This window comes from Diabrotica undecimpunctata, chromosome 1 (assembly GCF_040954645.1).
Source record: "Diabrotica undecimpunctata isolate CICGRU chromosome 1, icDiaUnde3, whole genome shotgun sequence".
NCBI classification, from domain to species: Eukaryota; Metazoa; Arthropoda; class Insecta; order Coleoptera; family Chrysomelidae; genus Diabrotica; species Diabrotica undecimpunctata.
Genome location: NC_092803.1, coordinates 208,722,805 through 208,735,205, shown reverse-complemented (window position 1 = coordinate 208,735,205; position 12,401 = coordinate 208,722,805). Strand labels below are relative to the sequence as shown.

The following is a 12,401-nucleotide window of genomic DNA, read 5'->3' as shown; positions in this document are numbered from 1 at the left end:
TTTGTAAGTTTTAATAAATAAATAAAACCAAAACCTGGTCCGACTCTAATTTACTCTCTAACGTGGATAAGACAGTACCATTATCCTATAAAGAACCTCTTCAACCCTTGCTTCTTAATAACAGCCAGATCTGTATCGTTGATTCTACAAAATTTCTTGGTATTTTTATAGACAGCAACCTTGAATGGTCCCTTCGATCACCCTGCTATGCAAGCTAGCAAGGTTGCTGTCAAGATCTGTTTCGAAGGAAATCAATTTAGTATCTTCCAAAATAACATACTTTTATTCAGTGGCAGAGTTTCTAAACGAATAACTAAGAAATTACAAAGCAACAAAGTATTTTTTATATATATTTGGGTATCACATGCAGCAGCTTAAACTTATTCGTAAACTAGTTGGTAAGGTTTTGTTATGCAATTTGCAATTTAGCGAAATTTTGCAATGGATTGTGTATTTTATTATGTTTTATTTTGTGATATTGACGATTTATATAATTTTAGTAAATTTTAATTAGTATTGTTGTTTTTTTGACTTTTTGTAAGCTTTGTCCATAAAATTGTACAATTTTCAGTAATAATAAAGCATATTTCTATTCCAAGTACTATGAGGGAGTCAATAAATATCTACGTTAATGTTAATCTCTCAGAGCTTACTAATTAGAACCATATTACATATTATGTATATATATATATATATATATATATATATATATATATATATATATATATATATATATATATATATATATATATATATATATATATATATATATATATATATATATATATATATATATATATATATATATATATATATATATATAACCGGATAAAAGAATAATTATGTAGCGATGGTTGTTATTCGAAGTTTTTACTGCCTTGTATCGGAGTTTTCCTTTCTTTTTCGTCGGTTATTCACACATGAGAAAGTATTTCGGTAATAAAAGATGCCTCAGATATAGCGGTGAATAAAATGAAAAAACTTTTTATATCGCCGCCGCCGTTAAAAAAGATAATTTTGAGAATACTTCTGTCGGGTGAGTGAAGTATACATTAATGGTTTTTCTTTTTGCGTCTCATGACTACTTTGCTAACAAGTAAACGAAGGAAAATAAAAGTTTTATACCTAAAACGGTTTTTAGCTTCTTCGAGCATGGCGGGATGGTTAATTTCGATTTTATAGAATTTTTTTAATGTTTCGGTCAATACTGTATTAAAGTTATTTCGAGATTAAGTTTTGTTTACCTATTTACCTTTTACCTTTCATAACAAAGCTGTATAAATACTAGTTTGTTAGTTTTCTGATGATTATCCTGTGTATACGTGCCTTTCTTGTATCGGGAAAAAGAGTAGTTTTTAAACAATTCCCTTGTTATAAAAAATAAGTATTGTTTATTTAAAGAGACAAAAAGAAAACTGGAAGTCTTCGAAAGAAAAGTCCTAAGAAAGATATTTGGACCTATTAACGAAAACGGAATATGGAGATCCAAGTATAACCATGAACTCTACCAACTGTTCAAAGAGACACCGATCTCAGAATTCGTTAAACTTCAGAGACTTCGCTGGGCTGGTCATGTAGTAAGAATGGAGGCAGAAAGATTACCAAAAAGAGCCTTAAATAGTAAAATGCAGGGCGCAAGACCAAAAGGAAGACCACGGAAAAGATGGGAGGATGAAGTGGCAGCGGACGCGCAAAATTTGCTAGACGTGAGAACCTGGAGAAGATCGGCGCGGGACCGACAAGGTTGGAGGCATAGTTTGGAGGAAGCCAAGGCCTGATTTGTGCTGTAGCGCCATTGGAGAGAGAGATTGTTTATTTACACACGCACGGCTTTTGTTTTTACAAAACTTACTACCTTAGGAAATAAGCCCTCCCTCGTGACTGTGTTAGTTGTAGTTTTGTTGTAGCGCATCAAAAAAAGAGGAACCTACAGGGCGGTCGTTCACATTGGTCATAATTGGTGGCAATCCTTTTTTTGAGACTGAATCGTACCCAGAACCGTTAGCCTGTAGTCTCTTTTCACACTTCCTTGGATAACAAGGTTGCAAGTAACAAACCAGCGTTCCATCACAATATTTCTTTCTGTTCCATAGAGAGGTTCACACATCTTTGTAGTAACTGCTGCACATGAATTATCTACTTTATATGATCCAGCAGGTTGTTGACCAGCATATATTTCCATATTATTATTGCACCGACTTTGGCAAATACTTTGATACCATATTTTTTAGGTTTATTTGGAAAGTACATGCGGAAGCTACACTTTCCACGAAAAGCAAAAAGCATCACATCGAGAGTTACATAGTCAGCAACGGTATAACAAAATTGACTGTTTTTTACAAATGTTTTAAAAATCTCTCTTATCTGTGCTGGTTTATCGATTTTGAGTCTTTCGTCTCTGGTTTGTTTATTATCAAAACTTATTACTTTTAACAAAAATCTAAACCGTCAAAAAAAAATTTCTGATCTCATGCCATCGTACACTGCATATTCTGGATCGATGAAACCAAGCCCAGTGAATACCATCTGTATAATATTTACATAATTTTCTAAGATTTACTCAACAATTTAGATACCCGAAATTAGAGGGAAAATAAAATAAATAAATAAAGTTCCTGTATATAAAAAAACTTACATAAACGAACGAAAGTGATCTATAAGGACAAAGTAGTTGTTTTTGATTTTTTGAAGATTTTTTTTGTAAAATATAATGTAAAATGTAGGTGTTAATTACTGAAAGATACTGAAAATCCCGACAATGTAGATTATTTTTTTTTTTTTAAATAACGTTTTACGTCGTAGGCTTGGCCTGACAGCCCACAGTCGTCGAACGGAGTGTTAAAAAAGTTTCTATCATTACAAAAATAAAAATAGTCGATTCTGCTTCAAGTATTATTATTATCATGTCGATCTATCGATGAGAAGTACACCAAAAGATGGAAACTTACAGCTCGGTGTTACTAATTCTATTAATCCCAGCAGGATACCCAAGAAGCAGTAGGACCCCCGCCCATAGATATTACATTTGACATGAGTGTATTACCATTAAAATTTTAAAATATCTTAAGAAATGTATTGTTATATCTCATTCAGCTACAGCTGCACTGAAAACAGAATAACTACTACATAGTACTCCAGTCGTCAGAGACGAAAATGCCACTGAATCTCTAAAAAGCATACAAATAAGCTAAATTTTGCTGAGAATATCAATTTTGATTGAATTTCTACCCCATGGTTTTCACCGTGTTTTTATAGTATAAGTTTTACATTTTCAAAATATTTTAAATCAAAATATTTATCAAAATATTTTAAATACATGTAAAATGAAAATTTTATAAAAATCAATGTTATGTGCGCCGTCTAATAGAATTAAAATCTACTTATTAAGCAGGAATCTTTCTCGCAATGTATTACATGAACATAAACTCACTAGATGGCACTAGCTCCTCTATTTTAATAAATAATCTGACAATACTGTCCTTGAATTGAATTTTTTCAGGTTAGAGTATGTTTATGAAATGAAAGTGCAGATGTGAACTTGTAAATTTTAAGAGAATCGCGAACTACAAAATACTTAGTTCATGTGATGTGAGTCATTTATTTAACAACATAGTGGTCAAGTGATAGGGTATTAATTGCAATATCCGTTTTAGCTCACATTAGTCAGTATAAGTATAGTGGAAAAAAGCGGAATTTTGAATTAAACTTATAAATTTATGTTTTTCTATGAATGTAGCTGACATTAAACTGCTGTTTTACGTAAATTGAATGGAAAAAAAGGTAATCACAAGTAGAGTTAAATTGTTTATTTAACATAAATGAAAATTACAGGAAATAGTAAGTTTTGTAGGCTGAAGTAACCCTGGAATTTAATAAAAAGATGTACTATCTAAATTGTTACTACTTGTCTAGTGAATTTCTAATCCCATGCATATTTTTCTTTTTCTTTATCAGTTTTAGTTCAATGATAAGATTCTTTATAAGTGTCATCTCTTTGAATAGTCAGATATTTATCAATTTAATTTTTAATCCAATATATATTTGGTTAGTAGATTTCTATTTGCGAAATTAAATGTGTTTATATTTTTGAAGTAAATGAATAAAATGCTTTGTCAGTAAGTACATTATCTCAAAATTTCAATACATTAACATACCTTGTACATTGACACCACTTTTCTGTGATTTTTCTTTGTTTAAAAAAATCTTACTTCAATTATTGTGCAAGTAAGTTGGCAAGTTCAGTTACCTTATTAATATTTTCCTTATTGAGGTAGTGTCAATGAATGTTTGTCATAAAAAACAACCTTGATTTCATGTGAGATTTTTCTATTGTTTATATGTTTTTGTTATGGATCTCAGTTCAGTGTTCCTTGGAGTGATCAACAATTATTTTTATTTTTTTACAGGTTTAGGTCATAATCAACAATGGAAAACAACAAGCAAGAAGTGGAAACCACTTCAGAAACTGAAGAAAGTGGAGACTACAACGAAAATTCTGTAAACAGGCCCAGTTTGGGATCTATAGGATCAGATGGGGATTATGATGATGAATTGGGGGTACCTGCTTCTATTAAAGTTGTGGACATGGGTGATGGGCCTGTAGCTATTGAAAACTCAGATGATGAAGTTGAAGGTAAGAAGTTACTATATTTATCAGTGGTGATAAGTGATATTTGAGTTTAGGCAGTGCAAAAAGCTTTTTACCCAACCTTAACAATTTCAGATAATTTTAATACACTACACAGTCTGGAGTAATTTGTGAGTTGAAGTGAAATACAATATTCTTGCCTTTTTGCTTTATTATAAAATAACACAAAAACCATTTTTTAATTGGCAATAACATCCCTAAATATTTAAAGAAATAACCTTTTTATTGAAATTATTTATCTTGATATGAATTTTGTGTGTCTATTAGTTAAAGAACATGAACAGATATTCTGCTGTGATCATTGGAGATGTTGCAATAATTCTATAGTCTTTACAGATATTTTGCAAAATTTGTTTCACATCTGTCAATTGTTCCACATATATACTGAAAGCTACCAATTTTGTCTTCAGTGCCTGTATATTTCTCAACACTTGTTGGGTATCCAATTAAAAAAAATATTGAATAATAACATACTTTGACTCAAAGTTATGTGTCTCGATAATATTTTAGGAATATATAGGCCTAATAATATGTCCTTTATGGTCATATTATATACAAAGCATTTTTTACTATTCTTTGAACATCTTCAATGAAGTATATTTAATTAATTAATTTAATTAACAAGAAATAAAACCTGTTTTGGTTTAATCAAACATGGGCCCATTTTTATTAACCATTATATAAATATTTCATGATCCAATTGATTAAGCCTATCATCATAGGCCTAGCCTCCTCAAGAATTTCTCTCCAGTTGTCCCAATCCATGGCCTTCCTCTGCAAAGCACGTATCCCATATTTCTCATGTCTTCATTGATTAGGCTTATAACAGAAACAAAAATGGACAGTTTCTTAAGATATTCTTTTAAAAACTAATTTTCTTCGTCTTTTGATAAATCTTTACGTAAGTAGACCAAGGCTGATAATTTCTTAGATCAATAAAATAGGTGGAACCTATTGGAAAAGGTAGAAAATATAATAAAAATTAAAGGAAAAATAGTTTACAGGTGGTCTGAGATCGGGAAGTTAAAGGGGGTGAGAGTGAGAGAAGGGTAAAAAATGGCTTATCATGATTTCCTGCAAAACTACAAGTCCTATAGAAAAAATTTAAATGGCAGAGTTATAGGTATTAAAAAGATCTACAACTTTTGTATTTACACTTTATTGATGTAAGTAAGCTCAAAATTTATGGAAAAAATTTAAATAACCGAGTTTTTGATTTTTTTATTTTTATCTTTCTCAAAAATATTCTTTTTTCACAAAATTTATGAACCTTTAACTATTTATGTCACAAACACATGTAATTCTTTTGATTTAAAATATTTATTTCTTCCCCCTTATTTTAATTTGATATCAAACAGTCACCCTAATTTTCAATCAAAAATTCTGATGTAAAAATGTCTGCTTTTTAAACAAGTTTTTGTTCGCTAACATTTGTTCGAACACTTTTTGTTCGCTGACATTTCTACTTTTTGGTGGTGTAGATAAAATATATATTACTATGGCGAATTTTTTTTTAATGATTATGTAAAATTTGGAGTTATTTATTAAAATTTACAGTTTAATCAGTCGAAAGATTCCATCTTACATTAATAAACGAAAAAAATTACAAATGCAAGAAACCTAGAGATTGCAAGGAAACACGAAAATCGTTGATTTTCTTAACATTAAAGGTGAGATTTAAAGAGGATTTTATCCAAAAAAATGCACTGCTGCAATTTTTTTTAGTAAAAAAGTTGATTTATATTAAGTACATTCTTATTACATTTATGTCATAGAAAATCATAGATAATATATAAATTAATAATATAATAAAATTCTTAGTGTTTTCATGTGCTGAGCGATCCCTTTTTCCTTTCAGATATTTCCTTATTAAAAGTAAGCATATAAGCACTATGATAATGTGCTTTTACTGCGACTAAATCAGGCACATTTCTCAAACGAGCTGAAGAGTTCGATTTTTATCGAAATTATTCAATGTGTTGTTTTTGAATACAGCAGAACCCCGATTATCCGTGCTTCACGGGACCAGGCGGTGGCACGGATAATTGAAATGCATGGCTAATCCGAACATTTTTTTAAATGTATATGTACATTGTAGATACATGCATATATACCTATCATAAAAAGATAACAGAAAAAATCAAACTCATAAGTTTAAACTAACTTTTATAGTACATAAAACATACATAACAGAACAAAAAACAGATTTCTACCGAAATAAATTTTTATATTAAATAATAAAAATAAAAACTACATAAAGGTATTATATATTTTAGGTGGCTATGCTTTTCAAAAAAAATCAGACACTTTGGCCTGTGTTAAGAGTTTCCGATTTTTTATAATCTTCTGACGTATTTTACGCAAATTTAAAATATCGACAAAGTCTGAAGATTCTTGTTGCTCAAAATAGTCTTACAACATTGACTGCTTCCTCAGCCTTTTGGTTAGTTATTCTGTTGATAAATAACGTTCCATCATTGTCTTCATATTGGCTCTCATTTTCGGATGAATCAGGTTGTGACGTACCGGGCTGATAGGAAACCAGTTCGACAATGTCGTCGTTGCTGAAGAGCTGATAGCCTGACTCATTTTTATCACACTCTGTCCATCTCTCAACCTCGGTTTCATCAATTTCTTTAAACACATCGGCGTTGCTCACTAGTGCAGTTAGTTCAGCTATGGTAGTGTTTTTATCATCATATTCTACGATACTTTCATCTTCCTCTAGCGTCATTATTTTGTAAAAAGCTCTTTTGATAGTGGTCTCTTTCACTCCAGTCCATGCATTTGCCACTAAAAATTGCATCTTTTATGGTGAACGATTTCCAAAACTTTATCAGATGAACTTCATCCAACAAGTTCATCAATTTGAGAAAGTTGTAAATTATTTTCTGTAATTGTGGTCTCCAGCTTATAGCAAAATTCCACCATTGCTTTTCTGTTGGCACTGAGCTTTCCTCCTTGGATGGTAAGCTCACGAATTCCGTGACGTTTTTTGAATCGATGTAACCAACCACTGGATGCATTAAAAGGTTCTTTGATTTTCAAATTTTTGTGAAAAATCTCCGCTTGCTTAACACACATTGGTCCCGAAATTGGTACGCCCTCAGATCTTTTCTGAAGAAACCACTTGGAAAGCGCTTCATCGAGTTGTTGAAAAGTCGATCCTTTCAACGATTTCCGTGCAGATATGTTTTTAAAGGAGTCAGATTGAGATATAAAATTTTGTAGTTTCTATTAATATCGCGTATTGTTTGCTTACCAACTTCGTAGCTCCGTGATAATGATGTGACATTTTCACCCTTTTCACTTCTGTTTAAAATCTCTAGTTTTGGTTCAATCGTTAAAACACTTCTCTTTCGTTTAACACTGGTTGTTGACATTTTGAAAATAAAAACTCGTTATAATAATATGTAATCAGAGTAGCGACTGATTTCTAGCTTTCAACTATGTAAATATGTACTAAATTTCACACATTCGACGTAACACGCAGCGCAGCGGCATATTATAAGCTACCGGTTTCCAGGGATTCCCCGAGCACTGACGCTATGGATATTACATTATGCGCCTTTCCCACGGCGTAGCAATTTGCGGTGAAGTCATTCTGATAAAACGCCAATTCAATGTTAAGTAGCACAGATAATCCGCAGCCCGGATAATCCGCGCCCGGATAATCGGGGTTCTACTGTATGCTGTATATTAAGTCTTGTATCATTATTTTGAACACTTATGAACATTTTGATTTTTTTCTTTTGAAATATTATCGAAAACCCCACTACAGAGAAAGCATGAGATTGGAAATTAAATAAATTAAATGTACGAGCGTCTTTATCTATTTTTTCTTCCTTTGATACTATCTATAAAATGTTGCTATTGCAGTCTTATCATTATACTGATTTTGACAAGTTCAAATGATGTTAAAGACTGATGTTAAAAGCTCAAATTTTTGTATTTATTGTCGTTTCTTTTCTTGGATTATACAGAACAAATTCACCCATACTGATAATCTGAAATATATTTTCTACCGTTAATTCTTCTTTAATTTCGGTATTTGTTTTCATTTTTCTTTTTCTTGTTACATTGGATCCCAGTAATTACAAGATGTCACGTGTCGGCCACAACCTTTTTCATCATTATTTTTGTTTCAAATTTCAGAAGGCTATCTTTCTCTTTCTTTTTAATCGTCATTGTTTCCATCCCGTAACAACAGGTCTTATTAAGGTTTCCTATACGTCTATACCATATGTTCTCTTACTTAGTCTTGCTTCTCAGTAGATTTCTATTCATTTCATATGTTTTTTGCCTTTCAGAATTCTTTCCTTTGTTCTCTCTTTCTGGTTTTCCCTATTGTTACTGGCAAGTAGCTTAAGTTGTATACCGTTTCAAATTTATGGTTCTGTGTTATTAGATATTTCTGAGTTGTGTCGTCTTTCCCTATCGTCATGTTATATTATTTTGTGTTTTTCTCTGTTCTCTTTGCTTTCTTAGTGTCATTCGTCTTTGCTATGATGACTGGATCATCTAGATATGCTATTACTTGAAGTTGATCTGTAATAATGTTTTTGTTTACGAACCTTATTATTGCTTCAGTCACCTTGTTTCACGCCTTTGTTTACTTTGGTCTCCTTAAGGTGCGATCTGATAGAACGTGGATGGGCGTTGTTCATCTGCGAGAAGAGAAATAGAAAATACGTAATAGAAAATGACAAAATATAAAGAAGGGAACCAACACAACATGGAATACTGTTTTTGTTCTCAATATTTGTGGTTTACGATCCCTGGGATAGGGCAAAACTGTCTATTTATGGCCCGGTTCAAGAGACAATCGGAATCTGATGCACCGCATGTTCAGCCCTTCCGATGCGGCTAGGGGAGGTACGGTTAATGTCTTGGTTTTTTTACCGCCAACCCTGATGGCATACAACAGACTTAATCCTCGATGCTCACCATCGGAATGGTCTGACTACATTTTGGGGTAGGTCGAGTGTCTGTGTCAAATACCAAACATTTACTAATTTCACAATAACGTGGGGTGCCAACCGTTGTCTCTTTTATATTCGTGTATCGATTTTCTGTTTCTCTTTGCCGACGTAAACCAGCGAAGAGCGCCTTTCCACGAGCTGTGAGATGACGTCTTTAGAAGTTGTTCTGTGTAAACTTATCTTTTCGGTGGTGTTCCTTAGACTCACTGAATGCGTGTTAATTTTGTTTGGATTCCAAGATGCTTTAGCTCTTCCATCGTTTTCGTCCGATTAATTATATCAAGAGTCCTTTCAGAAATCTATGAATATTTCGCGCATTTCTCTGTTGTATTTTTTCGATTTTTAAATTATTGCTCCACTTTATGTATGGCATTAATTGTCGATCTCTCCGGTTTGAACTCGTTCTGATATTCTCCAATATTCGTTCAGCACATGATTTAAGTCTCATGTTTAGTTTGTTTGCTCGAATTTTATATTTGGTATTTAATAGGGTTATTGCTACCAATCATCTGGTAGTGTATTTTGTGTCCATATTTGTTGTATTACTTATTGATTTCTATTTGTAATATATCTATTACAAATAAGTAATAAGTAATTATTAAAAAATAATAATAAAAATAAAAAAAACACAACTGATTGTAGATCTGTGAATACAAATTACATAATACTATGATCAATTGGCTATGCCAAGGCTATAAAAAGAAAAAAAAAATGTTTATTTTGTTTACACCATCAAAAAGTAACATTTCAACGAATTTGAAATGCAGTGATTTTACTGAAAAAGCAGATATTTTGAACGGAGAATTTTCGATTGAAAAGTATTGTGCTTTTTCCACTTATATTAAGTCAAAATAAGGGGAAAATAAATATTTTAAAGAAAAAAATTACAATGTGTGGAAAAATGTAAATTTTCAACGAATTTCGTGAAAAAGAAATTTTCTGTGGAAAATAAAAATAAAAAACCAAAAACCTGGTTATTTGATTTTGTCGCACAAAATTTGAGGTTACGTGAAAAAAGTGTAAATACAAATCTTGTCTATTACCTACAATTTCGCTATCTAACTTTTTTCCATATAACTTGTAGTTTGCAAATTTCACTATTAACAAAAATGTTTTGGTAGTACCTGAAGGTGTTTTAAAAACATTTTCAAGTGACTTAACCCAGATATTACTACCGTCCTTTTAAAAGGCAGTGTAAATTATGCGTAATTTAGGTTAGTACAGCTACCAACTGATAGATGGCTCTAGATGGAGTGTTTTCAAGAGCCAGCATTCGACAAGTTTTAACGATTTTAGTGCGCGCACATGCTGTAATTGTGAGGTTATCTGTGTAAATTGCCAGGTTTTGGACTACAAAATGGATGCTTATAATTGGAGGTAAGTCTAGAATTAAAAAACTGTTATTTCACGGCATTGGCATGTGGATTATTGTATAATAGGGATTTATGTACCTACGTATATTCTTGGCTCGAATAGTTGTCACGTTGTTTCAAAGGCTCGCCGCTTGGCGACTAACTACAATAAATAATTTACCGGGTAGTCAGTTCAGAAACGATGTGGAACTTGTTTTTGACAACGCGACTGAATTACCACAAGATTCTGTGAATTCCAGCCTACCAGAAGAAGATTCGGATGATGACAATATACCATTGGCTTTGTTTCTTTCCAAGGAAAAGCTGCCCCATCAATTAGAGAAGAGAATATCTGCACACTGGATTCAAGGAGACTTGTATCAACACCCTGATTGTACTTACTGGAAAACTCAATTTGGACCGAAAATGTCGCCGATGGAAATTTTCAATTTGTTTTTTGATGATGAAGTCATCAATTTGGTTACCGAATACACTAACATCTACGCAGGACAAAGAAATCTTTTGAACGACATTACTCAAAATGAGATTCGATGTTTTATAGGCGTTCTTGTATTGAGTGGTTATGTGGTTGTGCCGAAAAGGTACATGTACTGGGAAAATCGTGACGATTCGCACAACGCAATGGTGGTAGCTGCTATATCTAGGGATAGATTTTCCCACATAATGAAAGTTTTGCATTTTTGCAATAACTTGTCATTAGATAAATTTGATAGATTTGCCAAGATGCGACCCCTGTTCGACGTAATAAACAAAAAATTTATACAATTTTCCCCTTTAGAACAACATCACAGCATAGATGAGGCAATGGTTCCGTATTTTGGTCGCCATCCCACAAAACAATTCATTAGGGGAAAACCAATCGGTTGGGGGTACAAAATGTGGGTAGGAGCCCTTCGTCTGGGATACATAGTTTGGTTTTCTCCTTACCAAGGTAATTCCACTACAATACCTGAACAATATAAAGTCCTTGGATTGGGTGCATCAGTAGTTCTATCCTATGCAGACAGATTGAATGAAGTATGGCCTCAAAGGCGATTCCATCTTATTTTTGATAATTATTTTACTTCTATTCATTTACTGCATGAGCTAAAACAAAGAGGCATATTTGGTACAGGCACTGTAAGGGAAAATCGCACCCTGAAATGCCCTTTACCCTGTTCATCTATTATGAAAAAAACTGAACGTGGTAAATACGAGTATCGTCTTGATAAAAATACAGGAATAGTGGTTTGCCGCTAGCATGATAATAATATCGTTTCTATTGCTTCCAATTTTGTACCAGTAATGCCTTGCTTCTCTGTAAAGAGATTTTCACAAGCAGAGAAAAAACATTTTCAAGTTCCTCAACCAAATATTGTTAGAATATACAATAACTTCATGGGTGGCGTTGATCGCAGT

The 12,401-nt window shown here is 32.4% G+C and overlaps 1 protein-coding gene across 3 annotated transcripts in view; it reads left to right on the top strand.

Moving 5' to 3' along the window:
- Positions 1-12,401, top strand: part of Pld (Phospholipase D) — a 384,903-nt gene that overhangs the window by 307,301 nt on the left and 65,201 nt on the right. Inside the window, exons 1-2 of one of the 3 annotated variants that reach the window (XM_072521094.1) lie at positions 3,526-3,780; positions 4,407-4,633. In XM_072521094.1, coding sequence (XP_072377195.1) covers positions 4,426-4,633 — 208 coding nt within the window. In that variant the 5' untranslated portion in view covers positions 3,526-3,780; positions 4,407-4,425. Of the gene's footprint in view, positions 1-3,525; positions 3,781-3,889; positions 4,316-4,406; positions 4,634-12,401 lie in introns of those variants that run through there. The other 2 variants (XM_072521095.1, XM_072521096.1) reach the window with 2 other exon arrangements.